This window comes from Mya arenaria, chromosome 2 (genome assembly GCF_026914265.1).
Source record: "Mya arenaria isolate MELC-2E11 chromosome 2, ASM2691426v1".
Classification (NCBI taxonomy): domain Eukaryota; kingdom Metazoa; phylum Mollusca; class Bivalvia; order Myida; family Myidae; genus Mya; species Mya arenaria.
The window spans coordinates 1373356-1397361 of NC_069123.1; the positions used below are offsets into that span (position 1 = coordinate 1373356).

The window sequence follows — 24006 nt, forward strand, 5'->3', positions numbered from 1 at the left end:
TATAATATTTTGCAGGTATTTTGCAATTGTATTCTGCTCGGACAAAGTTATCCTGAATCCGGAAGTTTGAGACATCCAAATCGTTTAAACTCACAGAAACAAATCGAATAGATAACAGCAATCTGTTCTTCTGTGTAAGTATAAATACTAACTGCAGCATCAACAACAGCGGCAGGAAGAACAACAACAACAAAGGTTTAGTAATAATCCCATGTTCTTTGTATATGGACATTAAGTTGAAGTATTTTAAAACAAATAAATAAAACATGTTTTCTTTCACCCGATTTGTGTTTTTTTATAAGTTCAATAATTGATTCAACGAATTATTAACAATGAAAGAGAAAATGCGGTAAGTATTGAATATACGGTACTATTCAATTGTTTAAGTGTTGAACGATAATGGAAAACTAGTCGAGCACTTAGTGAGTTTGTTAAGACAATGAAACCGATACCCTAAATATTTCTGAATTGGTTAATTTATGACATTTAAACTTAAAAACCCCATTTACATTATTTCATGAATAGAAGAAACGTATTTATATTCGTATAACCATACTTTATAAAGAAGGAAATCGTTTCGTTTAATGATACGACGTTTTCTCTGATGTTCTGGAGCTGTTGCATGCTAAAAGCCTAGCTTTCATGACTGCAACGTAACACGTAAAATACTTTTATCGCCTATGTCATTGAGTGGACTTGCACCAGGAACGCTTCAAAATGAAGGGAAAGAAGGACACCGGAAATGAAAAGGATGTCGCCTCGCGTCCATCTAATATACGGGACGCCTTCGAGGGAGAGTTTCTCTGCACAATTTGCGAAAAAGAGGGGAACCAAAGTGAGGCTACAAATTTTTGCATGGAATGCAATGCCAATTTATGCCCGCAATGCGTAGGGCAACACCGGAAGTTTCCGACAATGCGCGCTCATAAAGTGCTCGGGAAATCTGCTCGGAAGCACTTGGAACGAGATGTTGAGGAAGAGGAGAATTTGTTGGAGTGTCAAAATCATCCGGGCAAGATGGTGGACATGTATTGTTCCGAACATGATGAAGTCTGGTGCGGCGGGTGCATGGCCGTCTACCACAAGTAAGTTCGTGAGTTGCCGAAAAGCAAAACATATTAACATATTTAAAATGTCTTTATGATGGTGACGACGACGACGACGACAACGATGATGATGTTGTAGATGAATATGATGATGATGATGATGATGATGATGATGATGATGATGATGATGATGGTGGTGGTGGTGGCTATCATGATGATGATGATGATGATGATGACGACGACGACGACGACGATGACGATGATGATGATGATGATGATGATGATGAAATGATGATGATGATGATGATGATGATGATGATGATGATGATGATGATGATGATGACGTTAAATAACTCATTTGTTCAAAATATATTCTTTACATTTGATATTAAATCTTTAATTACAGAACCTGTTCTAACGTCATCTTCATCACAGAAGCTGCGAAGACCATCCTGAAATCCAAGGCTTACAAGGACAACAAAGCGAACGTGACCAAGATGATCAAAGAGTACGCACAATTGAAACAGAGGGTGGAGAAAAACATGGACAACATCGCCAAACAAAGTGACACTGTGTCGGGAACTATAAGGTGGTTGTTTGCTGATATTGTGTTAGTTGTAGTTCGATTGCGAAGACTCATTTTGTCTCTTGGCCATGTCTTTTTTTGTCTCTTGGCCATGTCTTTTTTTGTCTCTTGGCCATGTCTTTTTTGTCTCATGGCCATGTCTTTTTTTGTCTCTTGGCCATGTCTTTTTTGTCTCTTGGCCATGTCTTTTTTGTCTCCTGCCCTAGTTAGTTTTGTCTCCTGACCTGGTCCTTTTTGCATCTTGGCCTCGTCTTTTTGTCTCGGCCCTAGGTATTTTTGTCTCCTGAACTAGTATTTACTCCCAATGTACCCGTTTCTTACATCCTATCTAGTCCTTTTTCTCGACTCAGTCCCTTTTTACTCCCGAGCAGTCCTTTTTATTTGCCTTGTCTTTCTTACCCATGACCTAGTCTTTCCTACCCATTTCCTAGTCTTTCTTACTCCTGACCTAGTCCTTTTTACTCCTCACCTAGTCCTTTACACTCAGAACCTTGTCCTTTACACTCCTGATTTAGTCCTTTTTACTCCTGACCTCGTCCTTTACATTCATAACCTTGTCCTCTACACTCCTGATCTAGTCCTTTTTACTCCTGATCTCGTCCTTTTTACTCAGAACCTCGTCCTTTACACTCAGAACCTTGTCCTTTACACTCCTGATCTAGTCCTTTTTACTCCTGACCTCGTCCTTTTTACTCCTGACCTAGTCATTTTCTTACTTCTGACCTAGTCCTTTTTACTCCTGACCTGGTCCTTTTTACTCCTGACCTAGTCATTTTCTTACTTCTGACCTAATACATTTTGTCTCCTGGCCTAGTCATTTTCTTACTCCAGACCTAGTCCTTTTTACTCCTGACATATTCCTTTACGCTCCTGAACTTGTCCTTTTCTTACTCCTGACCTAGACCATTTTGTCTCCTGGCCCAATCATGTTCTTACTAATGACCTAGTCTTATTTACCCTTGACCTCGTTCTCTTCTTCATACTTGACCTTATCCATTTTGTCTCGTGACCTAGATTCTTTTTTACTATTTCGGACTCGAGTTACCGTGTGTTAGACATTTCTCATGTTCTTATGTTGTTCCATCAGGGACTTACGGACTCGAGTGAACGCATTACTCGATGACCTTGAGGTGGTGGCTGTTGGGCGTCTGAAGGAAATCTACTCTCGTAACTTGGTTCAAATTGGAGAGGACAAACTGCGGTGCGAAGCGGTTATTAAGGCTCTCAGTCAGGTTTGTGTAACCTTTGTTCAACGAGTTGTACTTCTACAGTACATGTAGAATTGTAGACACTTGCTCAATGTATTCTTTAGATTAATTTTGTGACAGACAAAATTCCATTTCATTCGATGCATCAACTAGTTTGCATCTGCATCGTGAAACACCAACTGTCGCTTTATAAATCTTGTTTCATTAAGGAAATAATGTTGTTGTTTTTTAATCAAATTCTCTACGATCGGTTCCCAACGTTACGCTTGGTAACGAAGCAAAACATAATGTGATTTTAGTGTAATTGAACATTACCTCAAGCCTTATACTCAATCAAATTAAAGGCGTATGACTTGTGGCAGAGGTTAAACCAAAGACCATCAAAAATGGCCGGCAACTCATGCCCATACATGCAAACATAATTTCGTTATGTGAAATAATGTGTTGATATTTCGTATAACCTTTTAATAGCATAAATGTAAGATAGTGAATGTTCTGAAAGTTTATATTACAAGGGAAATGACAGACAAATAGGTTTAAATATGAGATACATTTTTTCATATAATGTTTCTTAATTTCTTTCTCGATTTTTTTTAAATACAAAAATGAATAATGAATAACGTTAAAAAAGTTGTCTTCATCAAGAATCGAAGAATGAAACCTTATTTTCGTTCATGTTTTCTTTCTCAGGTTGACCGCGAGCTAAACAAACCCTTAAGCCCGACCAATACGGAGCCAGATATTTTCGTATACCTCCATAGGGCTAAAGAGAAACTGCGAATGGCCACCAACTACCACGGTATGCTGAATACGGGGACCCTGGGGCAAAGGGTGCGGTTTGTCATCGAACCAAAGATTGAGGAATGGTTGCACGAAATGAGGGATCGCCAATTAGGTCATTTTATCTATAAATACCGGCTAAATGAGGTGACGGTGAAACTTGACGACGACGTTCAGACTTGCGTCATTAACGGAGCGTCAGTGGTTACGGATGAGCGGTTGCTCATGACAGACTGGGCGAATAAGAGATTGAAGCTTCTCGATAAATTCTTTTCCGTAGTGGACACCATAGATTTGGAAACTGGTCCGAATGACGTTTGTCACGTGTCAACGAATGAAGCAATGGTAAGTCTACCCGACGAAAAATCGCTTCAGTTGGTGAAGATTGATCCGAAACTAGCGTTGGGCAAGAAATATGACGTCGGCGTCGAATGCCGTGGAATGGAATACTGGGCGGGGGAGTTGTACGTCATTTGTGGCGGGCTTGAGCATGAGGCTCAAGGTCACTTACGCGTGTACAACACGACCGGGAAACTTATACGCGCAATCGAGCACGACCATATCCGTGATTCCATATTCTCGATTCCCATGCGAATGGCGATTTCCAACGACGGAAGTAGAATTTTCGTCACGGACGGCGAGAAGGGAATTATCACCCTAAAGAAATCGGGGGAGGTGCTTCCGCCTCTTCAAGATCCGGCGATCAAGTGGCCATGGGGAATTTGCGCCGACAACAATGACCAACTTTTCGTCTGCGGAAGCAGCTCCAATAACGTCGTTCAGCTTCGTGAGAACCGGAAGTTGGGTGTCGCCCTGCAGGCAGAGGATGGTCTGAAGGATCCAATGGCCATTTGCTTCTTTTCATATGGTTCCCGGCTGATAGTGACACAGGATAAATCGGACTTTATAAAAGTGTTTACGCCTCTTTGAGAGACGCAACTTTATATATTCGCTAAGAACATTACGTATAGCTGTGCTGACTGAACCACTAGCGGATCCGGGTCGGGGGGTAGGGGGTTGAGGGGGCGCTCCTCCACCACCACCACCACCACCACCACCGTTATACAAATGCTCAAGTAAATTTAAATGGCAATATGGAAGAAAGAATACGCATAAGGTACACAAACCTGCGCTGTTTTAAACTACTGTTAGCCTATAACCCCAAAGATAAACCCCTGTATTACATTCAAAGCAAAGATTCTAAGGGTCTGCGTAGGTGTGTGAAATTATCAGGGGTGGTTACAGGATTTGGCGTTAGAAGGTGCGTTACTTAGTGGCGTAACCGTTTGACCTTGGCCCCTCTCTCAGAACCGATAATTAATTGGTTTAAAATGTTGACAGGGGGGGGGGGACTCCCCTAAGGAAAGATTAACAAATTCTAGTCCAAACTGGTGCTTTGGGGGCGTATTTGCGTTTTTTATAACTTCTTTTTCCTACATTGAAATATAAAGTAAACTTGGACGATTTTTTTTATTTATTTATTTATTTTATTTTTTTTTATTTTTTTTTTGGGGGGGTGCGTTTCCTCCTGGATTCGCTAGTGGTTACACTCCCCTGGAGCCGCCCCTGTGAACTGACTTAATAAGTGACCTTTGTGTGATTTGCAGAATATTTTATTGTAACTTTAGTGGTAGCTATAACGTTTATGATATATTTTAAGCTTAGGCAACTGTTATGCTATATTTTTGGCAATAACGCTAGTAACTTTTATGTTATATAAGTAGTGTTGCGGTTAAAACTTGTGTTATATAATAATTTTGAGTGGGTTTTAGTGTGAAAATTCTTTTTGGGTGCATAAAAATGTAAAACAAATTTATCATTGACCAACAAAATTAAAGTAAAAAAGAATGGCATTGTTGTTTTATAAACTAATATAATATAAAGATGCAAACCATGAAGCGTTGGACATAAGCAAAACATACGGACTCAAATACACGAGTACCAAGTTTTACTTTCCAATTTTTAAACTGAACTTATTCTAATTTAAAAGGCAATCAATCAAATTGATTAATAGGTCGTTGTTTTAAATTCTAAATTAAAGGTCACATTCAAATAAATGAAAACCGGGCCAATAAACCATACGTAAATGTGTCGGCTCTTTCAAAAGAAATATACGGTTCAGTGGTTCTTATTGTTTTAGAGTATAGTTTTAAAGTCTGCTTTAATGTAATTAAATTTAAATATACTGGGTATCCAATTCTAGTATGCAAGTTACCATGCTTTACCCTTGGGCATTTTTGACAATACACTTGTCACTTTAAACATTCACTTTGTTTTATTGCAGAAAGTGGTCTCATTTTTTTAACTTTAATAATAATTGTCCTCAAATGGAATTATATGGATTAGCGTAGTAGCTAAACAGTTTATGAACAATAGGACGCCATGAGTCGTATGCGTTCAGCCGCCAGCGTCCGCTCAAGCGCGACAGGCGCAAGCGTCAAATCCACGCGCACAAATCGAACTTCCGGTAATTCAAAACCGGCTTCCGCAGTCATTGAATTCACGTGCGGTGCGTGCGCAAGAGAGAAAAATAATATCGAGGCGACGAACTACTGTCAAGACTGCGCGGAAAACTTGTGCATGGACTGTGTGAAGCAACACCTTAAGTTTCCGACAATGAATGAACACAAAATCCTTGGAAAAGAAGCTCGTCGGAGCGGCGATGAGGGTCCGTCGGCCCGGAAGTCGATCCTCGAGTGCCCCGCCCACCCGGGAAAGCCGGTGGACATGTATTGTGCGAACCACGATGAGGTCCGCTGCGGCGCATGCATTGCAGTTAACCACAGGTGAGTGGGTTGAGATCATTTGTAAAATCTTAAAGATGCACTCTTTCTCTCAAAAGAGTGTTACCACAATTAATAATGCTGTTTGGATATTCAAAAAAAAGATGAATAAATGTCGAAAATAGTCGTTCTTATGAAGGATACCGAGTTTAATGTGAAAGAAATGAGCATAAAACACGGTATTTCTACCTTATGAGACCACATAGCAGATCACAGTAAATCTTTTAGCATTCAACAATGTTTTTGCGCTTTCTACTATTAAAAACACGGTTACAATCGTGTTATCAGTAATCGATATTGTCCATAAATGAATTATTTATTAAGAAGATGATGGTATATCAGTCAAAATTGATGTTTGTTATATCTGTGTATGTATTGGTTTTGAATAAGTGCGACACTTTAACAGTGTGGACATACCACGTGGTTTGTGACGTCACATTTAGTTATAACGTGAAGTAAAATACCGCTCGATTCAAAAAGGATTATCGCTGTAAGTGTGTTATTTTTATATCAATTTTTATAAAACCTAGCGGAGGCTAAGCGGAAAAATGTACACTACACTCGGTTACTAAGCGGCATGTTGAGTAATTTATAGTTATTTCAAAAATCGTGGGCAAATGCTGAAAATGGACAAAGTATTGTTTGTTATGACGAGAAGCAAATTACGTTTCTGGTCCAAAAAGTTGTTTATATATGTATTCGCCATGTTGGCCTTAAAACGGAAGTCTCGGAATGCATATTCTTTCCTTAGGGTATATACATACCTACAAATAAGGCATACATTATATAGAAATATCAAATGTTTGTATTTTGTTATGACGAAAAGTAAAACCTATTTGGTTATGACGAAAAGCAGTTTTTAGGAACAATTGCCGACCTCGCTCAATCTTGCAATGAGCCCACTTTGAACCTGTTTTGCAATGAGCATCGGTTATGTTTTACAGCAATTAAAAGACATATACATATATGACAACTACATGTCACTGCTAAGTATGTCACTCAATTTATTGATCAGAAAACTTCATGATTCCAACAACACGTTGCATGTTCTTCATAGGCTTGTCTGGTATTTTTTGACAAAAATGGAGTTTATGTGTCGTCGGTAGGTTAGAAGTGCAACTTGATTAAATGCATATTTTTAGACATATGTTAAAGTGGATACATAGTGATAAACCTTGATGTCGAACAACTGAAGCAAAACCATGTTTATCGGCACAATAAAGAGGGTCAATGATTTAATCAAACAAAATGTTTTCTTTTTTCAGAATGATGCAGCCTCCCCTTGTCGTGGGGAAGCGCTGCAGGCGAGCAAAGAAAAAACAAGGGGGAGGACGTAATTTCGTTTCATGCAAACATTAAGTGAAAAAAATGTTTCATGGCAAACAAAATGGCGGATTTAGAATGAAAAGTACTGATTCAGGAACCAACTTTTGCCTGGAAAGTGGACTTTTTCTTAAAATTTTGAAAAATGTATGCGTCAAGTATGTGGCGAAAACATATTCTTCGATCGACATCTTAGTTAGGTATCAAAACTTTAAAGATAAAAAGTATTGAAACGATTGTGGCTTAGGGGGAAATGTGTACAATTAACGTGTTGATTTTATCCACAAGTTTTCGTATTTTCTCGGCAAATATGGCATATCGATCGTGTTGTAACGGTGCTTGCATGTATATATTCCTATTTTCAAAACTTGGTTATTGCTCGACTGTACACGTTTCCTGGCCGATTTTTTTCCTTACCCCCCCCCCCTCCCATTTTGTTTATTGCAAGCACATTATCCACATTTTGGTGAAATGTAAACAAACTTCTGATTTTAGTTCTGAGAATCGCTAATGATCACGAGTCTTTCAGTTTGGTATGTGATGTGTATAATAATTTGAAGTCAATGACTTTTTTTTCATTTCAGGAACGAACTTGAGCCCAGAAAAGTGTATCCATCGAAATACCACGTGAACGGAAGCATGAAAAATTAATTTCAAGTGAATGTGAGAAAAAGTGCAGTGAGTCGCGGAGAGCGAAATAATGGAAATTCAGTCAGTACAGGGGTTCACGGGTATGTGACAATTAAAATAAATGCTGAAAGCGACGAATTAGATGAAGACATAGGACTACAAGCTGCTTAGCCAGGAAATACCCAAGAAACTGACACATTGGAAAACCTTAGTGCCACAATATAGCGTTTAAAGGCCTTGTTTAAGTCATCTATGAGTGAGCTCCCCCATCCGTGTATAGTAAACAACTTCTGTGTTTTGATCTTTATCTGTTTTGCGTCTGCTGTCTATCAGTTCTCAGATCTGAATGACCTAGATGTTTTAATATAGGAATGAACAAATGAACTTGTCTTATAGTTTTTTTTTGTTTTTTTTACTTTTTTAAATTATAATAAAACTATTATTATTATTATTACAATGCTTTAGAATAAGAATAAGAGTAATGCTATATTTTATACATGTATATAAAAGCCCATTAATATGATTTAACAATGATGCTTCACAATTTGGATATTACAATGGTGACCATATATTTAAAGTGGATTGAAATATATCAGTTATATAACTATTAAAACACGTATTACTCTTATTTGTTTATTATTTATATCCCATCGGTCAAATTAATAAATACATTGGGTATACAAGTTATACATGAATTGAGTATGTATTAGTGAGACAATGAGACTATCTACGCTAAAAGTGTCAGCTCCAAATGCCCCTGTGTCAATAAACAAATACACAGGAAATTGTCCCCTTCTGTGACCCAGTGCAATAAACAAGGGATGCACAGCAGGGAATGAACATGCCAAACAAGTCCGATAGAAATCTTTCGTCTCCTCAGGATAATGCATGGCGGAGGTGTTTTCCGAATCATATTATTTTAATGTGTCTTCAAATATCTTGTAGGAAATTGACTTCATTGAATACTTTCCATATTTTATCAGGCGCGTTAAACGCGCATATGTTTATGTGGTATTTCGAGGGCTTATCGTGTGCTTTTGGGTGTTCTGTTACTAGTTAAAGACGTTAAACATCTTTTTTTGTACACTGAGAATCTAACTACTTTGGGAGTTGTAGTTACAGAAGCGAGCATTTTTTCATCGGCGACAGGCTAGCATTTTTTGTTCTTGTATTGACGGATATCTTCGCCTCTGCGGTCTTGTGTGATTTCTGTATAACCTGAGGATCGTTCGCCTTCTAAATCGGGCCATGGTGAAGTTCCTGAAGTGAAAAAGTCGTTGACTTCAAATTATGATACACATCACATGCCAAACTGAAAGACTCGTGACCATTAGCGATTCTCAGAACTAAAAACGTATCCTCTCAAGGCTTAACAATTGTGCAGAAGTTTGTTTACATTTCACCAAAATGTGGATAATGTGCTTGCAATAAACAAAATGGGGGGTTAAGGAAAAAAATCGTCCAGGAAACGTGTACAGTCGAGCAATAACCATGAAGTTTTGAAAATAGGAATATATACATGCAAGCACAGTTACAACATGCATCGATATGCCATATTTGCCGAGTAAATACGAAAAATTGTGGATAAAATCAGCACGTTTATTTGTAAACATTTCCTCCTAAGCCACAATCTTTTCAATAACTTTTTTATCTTTAAAGTTATGATACCTAACTAAGATGTTTTTCGCCACATACTGGACTCATACACTCAAAATTTTAAGGAAACGTCCACTTACCAGGCAAAAGTTGGTTCCTGAATCAGTACTTTTCATTCTAAATCCGCCATTTTGTTTGCCATGAAACATTTTTCTCACTTAATGTTTGCATGAAACGAAATTACGTCCTCCCCCGCATCATTCTGAAAAAAGAAAACATTTTGTTTGATTAAATCATTGACCCTCTTTATTGTGCCGATAAACATGGTTTTGCTTCAGTTGTTCGACATCAAGGTTTATCACTATGTATCCACTTTAACATATGTCTAAAAATATGCATTTAATCAAGTTGCACTTCTAACCTACCGACGACACATAAACCCCATTTTTGTCAAAAAATACCAGACAAGCCTATGAAGAACATGCAACGTGTTGTTGGAATCATGAAGTTTTCTGATCAATAAATTGAGTGACATACTTAGCAGTGACATGTAGTTGTCATATATGTATATGTCTTTTAATTGCTGTAAAACATAACCGATGCTCATTGCAAAACAGGTTCAAAGTGGGCTCATTGCAAGATTGAGCGAGGTCGGCAATTGTTCCTAAAAACTGCTTTTCGTCATAAACAAATAGTTTTTACTTTTCGTCATAACAAAATACAAACATTTGATATTTCTATATACTGTATGCCTTATTTGTAGGTATGTATATACCCTAAGGAAAGAATATGCATTCCGAGACTTCCGTTTTAAGGCCAACATGGCGAATACATATATAAACAACTTTTTGGACCAGAAACGTAATTTGCTTCTCGTCATAACAAACAATACTTTGTCCATTTTCAGCATTTGCCCACGATTTTTGAAATAACTAAAAATTACTCAACATGCCGCTTAGTAACCGAGTGTAGTGTACATTTTTCCGCTTAGCCTCCGCTAGGTTTTATAAAAATTGATATAAAAATAACACACTTACAGCGACAATCCTTTTTGAGTCGAGAGGTATTTTACTTCACGTTATAACTAAATGTGACGTCACAAACCACGTGGTATGTCCACACTGTTTAAGCAACGAAGAGTCGGCAGTAATCTAAGCTCCACAATCTTGCATGACGTATGGTCATCAATGACAAACAACTTTTCATAACAAGCAAACATAATCATCTTGCATCTCTGATGACAGATGTAATAATGAGGATGGTGAAACTTTGTTAATGTTGATTAACCTGATTACCCTTGAGAACTCACGCTTGTCATATTTAAATTATTTATTCTCAGGACGTGCATGAACGTCGCCATGGTCCAGCAAGTCGCTAAAGGCGTTGCAAAAACAGACGAATTCAAAGAAGTTCGAGACGGAATGAAACAGGTCAAGAAAGAACTTACCGCTCTTAAGAAGAAGAACGAAAAAGGTTTAGCAACAGTTGATAAACAGAAGACAGCAATAATGAAGAAAATAAAAGCTAGCAGGAAAAAGCTTGATCAGATATTGGATCAACTTGAAAAGAACACGATTGCCGAGCTTGAAAAAGCTTGTGTGCGCGGTGCTACGCAGTTAAAAGATGATATTGAAGTGTATGACGAGATCTTAGAAAGTTTTGAAACGGTGACAGAGTTATTTACTGCCGTTAAAAATGATCCAGAGGTTGAATCAGGAGTTTATGTTGGTATGAAGCGATGTAAAGAGAAAATAAAGGAAGGAAACAGATTAGTTGAATTCAAGAAAGTGACAACTTTGAATGAGCCGATTAAGTTTATTCCCGATAGTAGATTAGCTGGATGGTTAAAGAGTTTAACTTTGTTGGGGACGTTTGAGTCTGAAAATAAGGCGTATATAGGTGAATTTCTTAAAACTGTTAACATTCAAATGCTATCGGATATGCGGGATAGTGATATATTTGGATGTGATTTTTTCAAAGATGGAAGTCTTGTCTTATCAGACTGGGATAACAAAAACGTCAAACTTCTTGATGAAAACTTCGATATAGACGACTACATTACCGTAGATGGAAACCCTAATGATGTATGTGTGTTAAACCCAGACGATATTGCAGTAACTATGCCAATTCAGAAGACGATTCAGTTTATACAAGTGAAGCCCAAGATGGCGCTCAAACATACAATCAAAACAGACGACAGTTGTAGGGGGTTAGCGTCCCATAACGGTCGTCTGTTTGTCGTCTGTGGAGGATTTAAAGGGGAAAAGGAGGGGAAAGTTGTCGTGTTTTCTCTTACAGGGGATCATATACGGACTATTGAAAGAAATAATTCTGGACAACGAATATTTGCTTGTCCAATAGCTGTGTGTGTAAGCTCTGATGGGAAGCTTATACATGTTACAGACGGACAGAGGGGTGTCGTTACGTTAACGCAAGAAAATGACGTCGTTTCCGTTGTTTCCGACCGAGAAACGAAATGGCCATGTGGAATTTGCATGGACAAACACGACAATGCATTAATTTGCAATGGACAGTCTAATACCGTCATACAAGTTTCAGGGATAAATAAAATTGCTACGGTTATACAGAAGGGAGATAAAATTAAGAAACCCCATTCGATTTGTTGCGATCCAGCGACAATGAAAATGGTTTTGACAGTTAGTAAATCAAGAGTAATCTTTGTGTACCAACTTAAATCTCCGACAACTAAAGAAATTGCGGATGGCACCACTAATGTTGTTATTGCAAAGGAGTGTGACAAAAAGGTGTCTCAAAATCCGAATAAAACAGATGATGTCTCAGAAACGATCCCTCAGTCTAACGGAGAGGCCGTTATTATACCGGAAACTAGCGAAATTGCCAGTCAGCAAACGGACACAGTTCTGAAAACGACGAGTGAAAGTAATTCAACCGTACCACCAAAGCGACTGGAAAAGCAGACGACACTGCCAAAGGCGCGAAATAGTATTTCCGGAACTAGCTCGGATCTGGAAACTATAAAAGAGCGCACGATTACACGGAGGACGGAAACGCGAACCGGACGTAGAACTGGTTCTAGGTCACGTGACCGTTCGGCCTCGCAAGAAAGCACGATGAAAGGGAGAAATAGCAACACAGCACGTGACGGAGCGGGAAGTCGACTTTCGTCCGTCCGTACGGCAAAAACGGAGAAGTCAGTCGGACTTAATAAAAGAGATTCTTTGACCCCGAGAACAAGCCGAAATTGAGCTAAGAATAACGGACAAACTAAATATATAAACACCATTTTAACACAAAATATAGGGAAACGATCTATCAGCTGTTGAACACTATATTATGCAATTTATGGCATCTTTTAAATGTATAGTACTTCACCATGTGCTCATATTTTTAAAGATGCACTCTTACTCCCAAATAAGATTTACCACAATTAATAATATTGTTTTAACATTCAACAAGAGGCCCAAAAGGGCCTATGCTCTACTGGCATGGCTTTTGTGGTCATATCAATCCACAGCATGTATGTATGGGTAAAAGGCAACAGACATATAGTTTATGTTTTGTGTTTGGGTTACCTGAAAACGTAGCCTGTTCAACATCTGAGCCCAGAAAGTATTGTAAGCAGATTAGTTGCATGAACTATTTTAATATGTGCCGAGTAAAAGTCATCTGACAAAAAAAATGCTTTCAAAACTGTACTCGTAGTAAAAATTTCTGTAGTTTTAAAAGTTAAAAAAAGTTGGTAAAAAGGTCAAAGTCAAGGGCATCCTAGGACAACATTGATCAATTTGAACAAACATTCACAATCAATTGTGCTGAGATGGATGCACAACACACAAAATGATTTTCAAACCTTTCCAGATTTATGTTTACCAAACCTGTGAACCCTGGGTGTGGCCAGTAATGACACCAGGTGCATTACTTAAACATTCACAACCAATTTTGTTAAGATGAATGCACAAACCACAGACCTTAAAGCTAAAAAATGGCCTTTGGGCTTACAAGAACAAGGCAGAGTAATTCACAAAATCAACTGCAGAAGCAAAAAGCAAATTGTCTCTCAAAATCCTAGACTTGCAAATTGTCTCCCTTAACTCTAGACTTGAATTTATATGTACATGTAAACTAGGCTAAAAAAAGAATTCGCTCATGCAGACATGGCTAAAAATAGAAAGCATTTCTTTAAAACTTTCATGGCCCATAATCTAGGCATGCATGGGCGGATCTGGCTGGTTTTCGAAAGGAACCCAGCTCTAATGGATATCTAGATACTGTGAAGACTGTATCGTGTTCACAAGCAATTGTTTACAGACGCACGGATGCACATACTACGTACACATTACCATCGCATAAGCTTTTCTGGCCTTTGGCCAGTAGAGCTAAAAACGTCAAAAACAATGGTTCTTATAAAGGATACCGAATTGAATTTGAAAGAAATGTGCATAAAACGCGGTATTTCTACTTTAGGAGATTCTAAAAGATCACATATAATCTTTTAGCATTCAGCAATCATTTAATATGTTTGCACTTTCTGCTGTTAAATACACGGTTACAGTATTGTTTTCAGTAATATTTTCCATAAATGCATTATTTAATAAGTAGTTAAAGGTTTATCCCTCAAGATTTTTGTTTGTTATACATGAGAATGTATTGATTTTGAATAAGAGTGTCACTTTAAATAAAACAAGTGCAGCGGTCGTCTCAAATATTGGTGGAAATACTGCATATCACGAGTATGTCCATGCAACTTCAAGAGCAGTAATGATTTTAAAGAGAACATTCCGCCCTAAAGGTTTGTCAATTTGATTACATTACGATTGTGCAGTGAACCAATTTCATCCAAATCAGATTCTAATAATCTCTCCACGGCCCACACAAGTCAGGCAATGAAGTGAACGTCATAATATGATTGTAAATAGATTGGCAGCCAACATGTTGAATGTATAACACACCATTAACCTTTATTGCTTAGGGTCTAGCTAAAATTATATAGATTTATTACATAAATATAAAATGATCATAGACTTGTTACCCCTTCATACATGCCATATTTTTGAAAGACTTCCCAGGGGATTTTGTTCAGAATTCTAGGGGATTTGGGTCACATACCAGGGCATTTTTATCATCGCCACGAAGCGCTATGGCGCGCGTGCCAATTCACCTTGTTTGCCCCTTTTTCTAACACTTCCAACTTTATTTTTACGAGACACTGTCACTGTCAAATTGCCCTTCTTCGCAGAAACTTTACTGCCAAAGAAATGGATTTTTACGTTGCTCAATATTAGTCATTACTCATTCATTTGGACATGTTGGGACGATTGTTCAGAACTTTGTTAAGTTAACAACGTTGTTAACGATATCGTTGTTAACTTATCAAGTTGATATGTTTCATTGTGTGCTCATCTCTTTAGATCAAACAAGTATATCTAAATCGGTTATGTCAATATTGTCAATATTTGTGAAAAGTGCCGTGGAACACATGTGTATCCATGAGACCTATAGAGTATTACAGATTTGAAAGTTAACAACGATCCAGTAAAAAGCGTTGTTAACTTTAACAATGTTACAGATTTGAAAGTTAACAACGATCCAGTAAAAAGCGTTGTTAACTTTAACAATGTTTTGAACGAACGGCCGATAATGTTATTTAACAAATATATACCAATATATGAAAAGTCGAGACTGAAGTTGATTACATACTTTATTAGTCGAAAACAGATATTCCATACATATAATGATTGTACTCGTATGTTCTAAAATGGACTCCAATTTCTAGGAATGTTCGCTAATGTATGGTTGTACGTTGTGATTATACATGTCAAACAGGTACATATATTTATTCCAACACATATTGTATGAGGGTAAATACAAATCATGTCTAATGTGATGTATATGTTTAACTATTATGCAATTAGGTGAAGACTCATTATGAATAAGATTGTTCAGTCCGTATGAGTTATATACTCATGAAAAACGTGCAATGTACATAATGTGATATTTGAAAGTTTGATGTTACAAGACTGTAAGGCTTGAAATGCTTTAAACAGCAATTGCAGATCACAATATCAATGTCTTCTTCGGTCAGGCACCGTCACTAAAGTTGTCAATGTACTACTGCGATTCAGGCCAATTTGCATGATTCATGGTGAAGAATTCTGGGGACGTTCCTATCAAAGAAAGCTAAAGAGATTTCAGCAGCGGAAGCGTTATCCATGAAAATCATATTCTGTTAAAATAAATAGGAATACTATCAGTATTTACTACTATTTCATATATTAAATAGATATATCACAGTATATGTATTATCTTCTTGTGAACATAGAGACTAGGTTATAAATATTATTCATAAATATTAGAAACACACTAAACGTTCAAATTTTATCATATTACAAAGTAATTAAAGACCATTATTCTAAAAAGTGCAATTTTACATTCAGATAAAATAACAGTTAATAGTAACATATAAATAACAGTCAGGATTGATGGTCATTCAGCTTATTAGCTTAAGACAGACTTTCAAGATAGAGATCATTGAAAAAATAATAGTTTCCCTAACATCTTTGAAGTACAAGATAATCATTTAAATAAGCCGGAACTTCCCAGAAATATACAATATCATCTCACAATATCTTGGTAATCAAAAACATCTGCCCAATGAAACATTGTAAAATGTTTAACCAAGAAAAAAATGATGTTAGAAATGACACATCACTTATTTTGTCTTTCTCAAAGCGTTATTAGTGTCTAAAATGTAGGATTCGCCGATCAAACAAATTGAACAATTCTATTTCCAGACAAAATAATGTCAGTTGTGATTATTGTTGTAATTATGTTTAATACCCAAGACAAGATAAGGGTCAAGTCTAAATTGAAGAAAAATCTTTAACAAAAGAATAGTAAAACAGCAAAAAAGGATCTCCGAGTATTGGCTATTCTGTATTACTTGTAAGAATATTGCATTTATTAATTTTTCCAACTGCTTAAAAATATGAACAAAGGTAAAATACAAAACAATACATATCTTTAGCTGCTAGAAAATATCACTATATAATGTATGGAATTTTCTAAACATTACACAATGAAGGTTTTTTTTTCAACAATTAGTTCTTTAAGACAAGATGATTACAAGTAAACTGTAGTTTACAAATAAAGATACATGTATATTACTACAAGGAACATTACATGTATATTAAATACACAGACAGACAGACAGACAGGCAGGCATTGTAAAATAGTTTCCTACATTTAAAATGTAAAGGGACGGATAAATAAAACTAGTCTACAATAAATACTTGAACAGGTGTATATTAAAATAAATATAAAGTTAGAATGAGACTCAAGATTGTATGGCTATAGAAAAGGTACAAGTATGACATTAACAAAGACAGATCACTATTCCGTATTTTACTGTAGCTAATATGCTAGGATAAATAAAATGTTGGGCCCCATTTCAATTTCAAAGATATTTGATAGTTCATTGATTTATCTAAAAAGCCAAATTCGGCTTGAAATTTACTTCTAAAAAATTTGTCAGAAGCCTAAAACCATAGATAAGAAGCAGGCATTTTTTTCTTCAGAATTCTAGGGGGAAAAGTGCGTCCTATACACAGACATTTATGGTATCTTAGTCGTAAGCATAAAACTGATTTAAAGAGCTTGACCTCACCCCTGAAGTTATGGCCAGATTCTATGCAATAAATGTCATCACGATTGTTTATTGAAATGAAGTTTACTCCGAATTCAGGGATATTCATGGAAATTTACGTCCTTTGGGCTTACAATCTTAATTGAAACAGGGCCCTGTTGAATAATTGTGAGAAAAATTGGGTTAAAACTCTTTATGCTTTGTTGCATACACAGATAAAAAATGAAACTGAAATAAATTACTAATAACTCCATTAATTTGATCTAAAGTATGCAGGCAATACCTTCCATCACATTCTGTGGAAAATAATGTGTACTTTCTAGCATAAAACTTGGTAATTAAATATTCTGATACAGAAAAAAAAATTTTTTTTTTTAATTATTCCCCATTAAAATATCGACATAAAAATCCCTCTGTGGTCAGGTTTTAGTCAAAATAGCTATCAAAGAAAACGAACGTTGAATATTAAAACTGTGCCAGGTGATGATAAAAAAACATATGGCATGTCACATGTAAAATAACGGCAATTAACGGCACTATGAAATATTGTGCTAAAATACAAAGGTGTGCTCTGGTGATTCTAAATAAAACAATGTTCTAACATTAACCAACAGTCCAATTAACACACATTATTAAAAGTAACACATGAAATAAATAAACAACATTGCACTGAATGGATTTGACGAAATGTAAAATATACATTCAAATTGTATGAGAAATTGATAAAAAGTACTGGCATTTCAAAATCCAACATGTATGTGATCCCACAGTGTATGTGATAACAAAATGTATGTGATACCACAATGTATGTGATAGTATTACTGTGATGTATATATGATAAAAAATTACTACAAAAAATCTATCCTATTTACTTAACACATGATTTTGACAGATTCTGCTCAAACAATAGCTAAAGACATGTAAAACCTGACTTTAAAACAGTAAGAGAAAAGACAAACAGAACAGACCAAATTTGTACATTTACATGTATCTAGTTTTTTGGGGGCCATACTTTCAGAATTTTTACAGAAAGAATAGCTTTTTTTATTTCAGACTAGTGTAGATTCAACTCTAACAAATCAACCGGTACAAGCATTCTAGATATTAATGGATAAATATAGGGCCAGCAAACGATATTCTTTTAGGACTAATGAACCCTAATTTGAAAGATTTTAGCAATATTCTTTTAGGACTAATGAACATTAATTTGAAAGATTTTAGCAATATAAAGCCCTAATTTCACAGACATTCAGCATTGCGGGCTTTCTACATTGTAGGCAGATAAATTAAAGAACACCTTACATTTCTTTTACTTTGTGGTCAGATAAATATAAACCCTAACTTAGCAACCATAGTAAGCCCTCATTTAAAGATTGCAAGCCGCCAATACACACATTCTTAGTCATGGGTCAGGAAAATATGTATTGTAAGACTGTGGGAAATATACATGATCATTGATTGTTCTAGGTCGGGGTTTCTAGTAGAGCCTCAACTATTGCGGTGTAGCTGAATAGGTATTGATCCTGAAAAATAAAATAAAGATGAATTTGTTTATAATCAAAGACAAATATTTACATCTATAAATGTAAAATAGAGGTTTAACTCGTTTAATTATTTTTGTAAATATCACTATCATAACATCAAACCAATATTAGACTGAATGCAAGGCTGAATACTAACTTGTGTTTACTTCAAATAAATCAATGCACCTGCATAACTTATAAAACTAATCAATTTCATTTTTAACACAAGAACATTGTCAGGAGATGCCAGTTCTCATCTGGTTTTTTCTCAGTTGAATTTGATATAGGATATATAACTTAACAAATAATAAAGCCAGGGTTTGGGCCTCATACACAAACATGTATTGCCACTCAAAGTATAGATGAGTACTTTGCTTGAACAGATTTTGACTAAGGGACAAGATTTAAGTGTTAGCACAACACACATCACAAAACCAATGACAATAACCTGGACTTTCTTTGAAAAAACAGACAAGCCATCACAACTTCTACAGAGCAAATGCAATGCTCAACAGCTCTTGTTTCTTCATTTAAACAAAGGGCATAACTCAATAACTATTAAATCCAGAGTAATGGACCTTGCTATTAATATATATATTGTTTCTAACAAGGAACATGTGAACCAAGTTTCCTTTGAATATCTTGACTTTTTTTGGTTTTAACCAAGGTCAAGGGTTTTGCATAACGCTGCCGATAACATCAAGGCTTTCACAACAGGGTCATTATTCATAAAGTTTCTTAAGTAATTTCCTTACTTAAGTCACTTTCATAATTTAAGTACCTCTTGAGTCATATGAAATAAATATCTTGGAATTTCCAAAATACATTATTATCATTGACCTCATTGAAAAATATACTTTAAATGTTAAAACCACTTTATATACATTCCTTTGAATTTGACTATGAACATTTTAAGAAATCAACTTGAGTTTGAAATTGACTTAAGATGCCTAATGAATACGGCCCGAGCTAATATCATTAAAGAATGTATTTAGAAGTTGTACCCTAGTCTGGATCATTCCCTGTCTTTGACGTCGTAACTCTCTCACAATCTCAGGAACTTCAAATGGCTGTCCTCGTTCTATATGGGCCAGGGCTAGGTCGATTGCTATGAAAGTGCCTGATCGGCCGATTCCTGCACTGCAGTGGACCAATATTGGACCCTCGCTGCGTAATAAATGGCTCAGTCGCATACACTGTAAACAGACAACAATTATGTGTCATATATCAAGTGTTAGACAAAACTGCAATTTTAAATTACCGTACTTGCAAGTTACAGTTATGATGCTTTATGATTTTCATTGGTGAAATCTACTGTCAGGGGCAAATTATTCTTTTTTCTATGGCACTGTTTATCTTTCCCCACCACCTAGTAGGTTTGAAAGTTGAACTGTATGCTAAACATAGGATCATTTTGCTTAATGCCTTAATGATCTAAAGAACTGAACAATGCAAAAGTTTCTTTCATAAAAGATGTCCACTATATATGTAATTCTCTTTTCTCTTTTTATCCTGCATAAATACACACCTGTAGCAGTGGAAGGGCTGATGGTGGTACCCCGTGGTCTGGCCAGGCTGTGTAATTGAGCTGATAGATCCGTCGAGTGTCACCACTTTCTACGTGTTCCATCAGCACACTGCGCACTGTGAACGCTTCAAGCTCATTTTCATACAGCAGGCTTAGGCGGTATTCACTGTAAAATAGGACAATCACTATATTATTATTAAATTGCTAAAGCTAAACTTCAGAAACTGTGTTATAAACATACAATTGCTAGTAATAAAAAATTAAGCATGTATCAAGCTCTTCAAACTTAACTTAAGAATTGAAGAATTATCTTTTATTGAGTACATTGTATTCTCATGATAATTATCAGACATTATTTGGTGAAATATATTTTACCACAAGGTGTGCAAGACTCGGAATAGCCTGTTACTTGGGTTTGCATGCTTACTATAGCATTTTTCATTTCTTGTAAAGAAAAAGGTAACTAACATTACACATGAATGATCTGACTAGCATACCACAGCACCACAGCTGGGTGCAATTACTCGAAAATTATTACTGAGTATAACTTTTCAAATTACATGGAAACAATGATAGGTCTTACTCTCATAAGTTGGGTATAATTAGTGTTGTCCAACATTGAACATAATGCCAATAATTACAACAATGATGACACAAATCATGGGCTCGTGGGCTTGATGCAAGGTAAACGTATTTGCTTTTTATATATGTTGGACTGATCCCATAAAAAGCTAACAAAATATCATGACTCATCAAGCTAAAACCAAAATATTTTAACCCACCCATCACAGATATCCAACGGTGTGTCTGCACTCTCCGGCCAATAACGGTGACACTTGACCTTTGATCCCTCTTTATCAAGGGTCAGCATGACCAGGACCGTGACCCTTTGTTCCCATATCATTTGCCAGAAATGCCCCAGAGTCTCAGGAAGGGGCCCCTGGGAGACAATATAGTCCCCTACGCTGCCTCGGACATCAATCTGTATGTGGCTTGCATTGATGTAGTCTGTGTCCGCATCTGGGGATGGTGTAAGGAGGACACGGTTCATGTCATCTACAAATACAGAAAGAGATAGATTTTCACTGAGGTGTCATGAAATAATTTAGACATACTTTTAAAACGATTGAGTGACAAGTTATTACAACTCGTCACCTTAATGCAATAACTCAATATCTGCTTCTATTTATAAACGCCCTTATTAAGTTATTGCTCTAAGATGACAAACATTATATTGATAATGCTTGTTGGCACGATGTTATGCAAGAGTGAATTCATGTGTTGTAAGTCTTTTACCCAGAGCACCAAATTTTGATGTATTATTCCTCAGCATAGCTGTGTAAAACTGGAGTACAAAAATTAACATATTAAATACTTCAGGATTGATTCAGTACAAAATATACTCATGAATTAAGATTATAAACAGAGGAATATTGCATAGAATCCGCATTTATTGAAGATACTAAATACGGTAAGACACAAAAAGTTGCTAAAACAACACCTTACTGTACACTTGCAAAATACAAAAAAATGTTACAAAAACTGTTGTTTTTTATGAGATATAGATATTAACTTAGACTGCAAAGATGACATGTACAGATTTAACAATACTAGATTTTAAAACAAAAGCATCATGAAGCTAATGCTAATCTTTTGTCTGTTCTTGTCTGATGTTGTTGTTTTCCCAAAATGAGCATAACTGGACCATTTATATTGAAGTCAGGGTCTTGCTATACATATGCATATTGTCTCTTTCAACATGTATACCAAGTTTCAAATGAATATCTTGAACAGTTTTAAATTTAAATTTATGTTTGAGCTGTTTTGAGGTTGAAAAAGGGGCATAATTCAACAATTTTGAAATTCAGCTATTCATGTGCATACTGACACTGGCAACATGTGTACCAAGTTTCTTTGAATATTTTGAAAGCTTTTTGAATTATGGCCAAGGTTACAGTTATTTACAACATGGACACAAAGGCTTTGACAATTATATTAACTATTTTTCTTTCAAAGACTTACAAGCTAAAACTAACAAAATGAAAGAGTTCATGTTCTATAACAGTACTTACATGGCAGTACATTTCTGAATCTATTCTTCCCTCTGTTTGGCTGCAAGAAAGCAGCCTCACAAAAGTCTGAGATTGGAACATTTCTAAGCTGCTTAAATTCCGCTTGTGGATCGCCTAACTCTATCTTTTCTTGCAAGTCTGATATCAACACAGGGATTAATGATTTTGAACCATCAGGGACTGTTACTAGGGACAACGAAAATAACCAATCTTCCGTTATTTCGTCTGGCACGGTTATATCCAACGTTCTTAAATTATGACACCAACATTGAGATTCGTCATATCTTTTCATTACATAAAATTGTTCATCATCATCATCATCATCATCATCATCGTCATTATCATCTTCTTTATCACTACCACCTTTGATGAGTTTCTCAAATTCATTATCATCATCATCCTCGACAGTAACACTGTTATCATTATCTTCTGATTCAAGTATTATTTCATCGGGTTTATAATCAATAACTTCTGTAGCTGATAAGAACTTAAGTGAATTTTTAACCGACTGTTTTTCAGGTAGAGGCGGTGGTTCAAAGTCATCATCATCATCATTAATATCATTATCAACATCATCACCTAATACTTCATCATAATCATCTTCATCATCGCTTGTTTCCAAATCTTTTGCAACAGAATCAGCATTATGGTTAAGTATTCTTTCTGCCTCAGCAACCAGATCATCAACTGAATCATCAACAATATCTGCTGGGACATGTTTAGTGATGGATAAACTCGTGTCATTGAGATCGGAAATGTCATAATCGAAGCTGGATCCTACATCATCTGTGTTGTACTTCTGTTGGTTGTTTTCAATTGCCGAATCTTCATCAAGCCACGATGGATTTCTTGACTTGTTCCTAGAATTTAAATATGTGCCGTAAGATTATTTTTTGTTATAATTAGGGATGGAAGTGAATATCCGAGTATCCGGATATCACGCAAGTATTCGGATACCAAAATGGGTATTCGAATATTCGTTAAGAATTAAAATTTCAATGAAATAGCTTAGCAGAGTCATAGCAATTGTTATAAAACTTTTCAGATGAAACATTTCAGGTCATCAACAGTGTCTGTCGCGGGTATGTGTCACAAATCGTCTGCTAATTAGATGTTTGCACGAGGCGTGATATTGTGTCCTTGTGCAGCACCCTGTGAAGTTCTATGACCTTGTTTACAATGACAAGTGTTGTTTTATGATCTCAGATGTGCTTAATTGGCACTAGTTGATTTTAACGGATTGATCATTAATCCGTAGGAATTGATCATCCAATCACAAGATAAGGGTCGTGCAATCAAAGCTATTA

At 36.2% G+C, this 24006-nt stretch overlaps 3 protein-coding genes across 4 annotated transcripts in view; 2 read left to right on the plus strand and 1 right to left on the minus strand.

Moving 5' to 3' along the window:
- Positions 1-295: 295 nt before the first annotated feature.
- On the plus strand, positions 296-4680 carry LOC128224139 (uncharacterized). The gene is made up of 4 exons (XM_052933849.1): positions 296-1085; positions 1453-1635; positions 2720-2864; positions 3531-4680. The coding sequence occupies exons 1-4, from the start codon at positions 718-720 to the stop codon at positions 4548-4550; spliced, it is 1716 nt and encodes a 571-aa protein (XP_052789809.1). The 5' UTR covers positions 296-717; the 3' UTR covers positions 4551-4680.
- A 1322-nt stretch (positions 4681-6002) lies between these two features.
- Positions 6003-13179, plus strand: LOC128205004 (uncharacterized). The gene is made up of 2 exons (XM_052906403.1): positions 6003-6406; positions 11292-13179. The coding sequence occupies exons 1-2, from the start codon at positions 6003-6005 to the stop codon at positions 13177-13179; spliced, it is 2292 nt and encodes a 763-aa protein (XP_052762363.1).
- A 2435-nt stretch (positions 13180-15614) lies between these two features.
- Positions 15615-24006, minus strand: part of LOC128225067 (tyrosine-protein phosphatase non-receptor type 13-like) — a 66630-nt gene continuing 58238 nt past the window's right edge. For both annotated transcript variants that reach the window (XM_052935076.1, XM_052935075.1), the window contains 5 exons: positions 22700-23559; positions 21410-21683; positions 20628-20793; positions 20104-20295; positions 15615-19099 (listed from right to left, as the gene is read on the minus strand). In XM_052935076.1, the coding sequence (XP_052791036.1) occupies positions 19040-19099; positions 20104-20295; positions 20628-20793; positions 21410-21683; positions 22700-23559 (1552 nt within the window). In that variant the 3' untranslated portion in view covers positions 15615-19039. The remainder of the gene's footprint in view (positions 19100-20103; positions 20296-20627; positions 20794-21409; positions 21684-22699; positions 23560-24006) is intronic.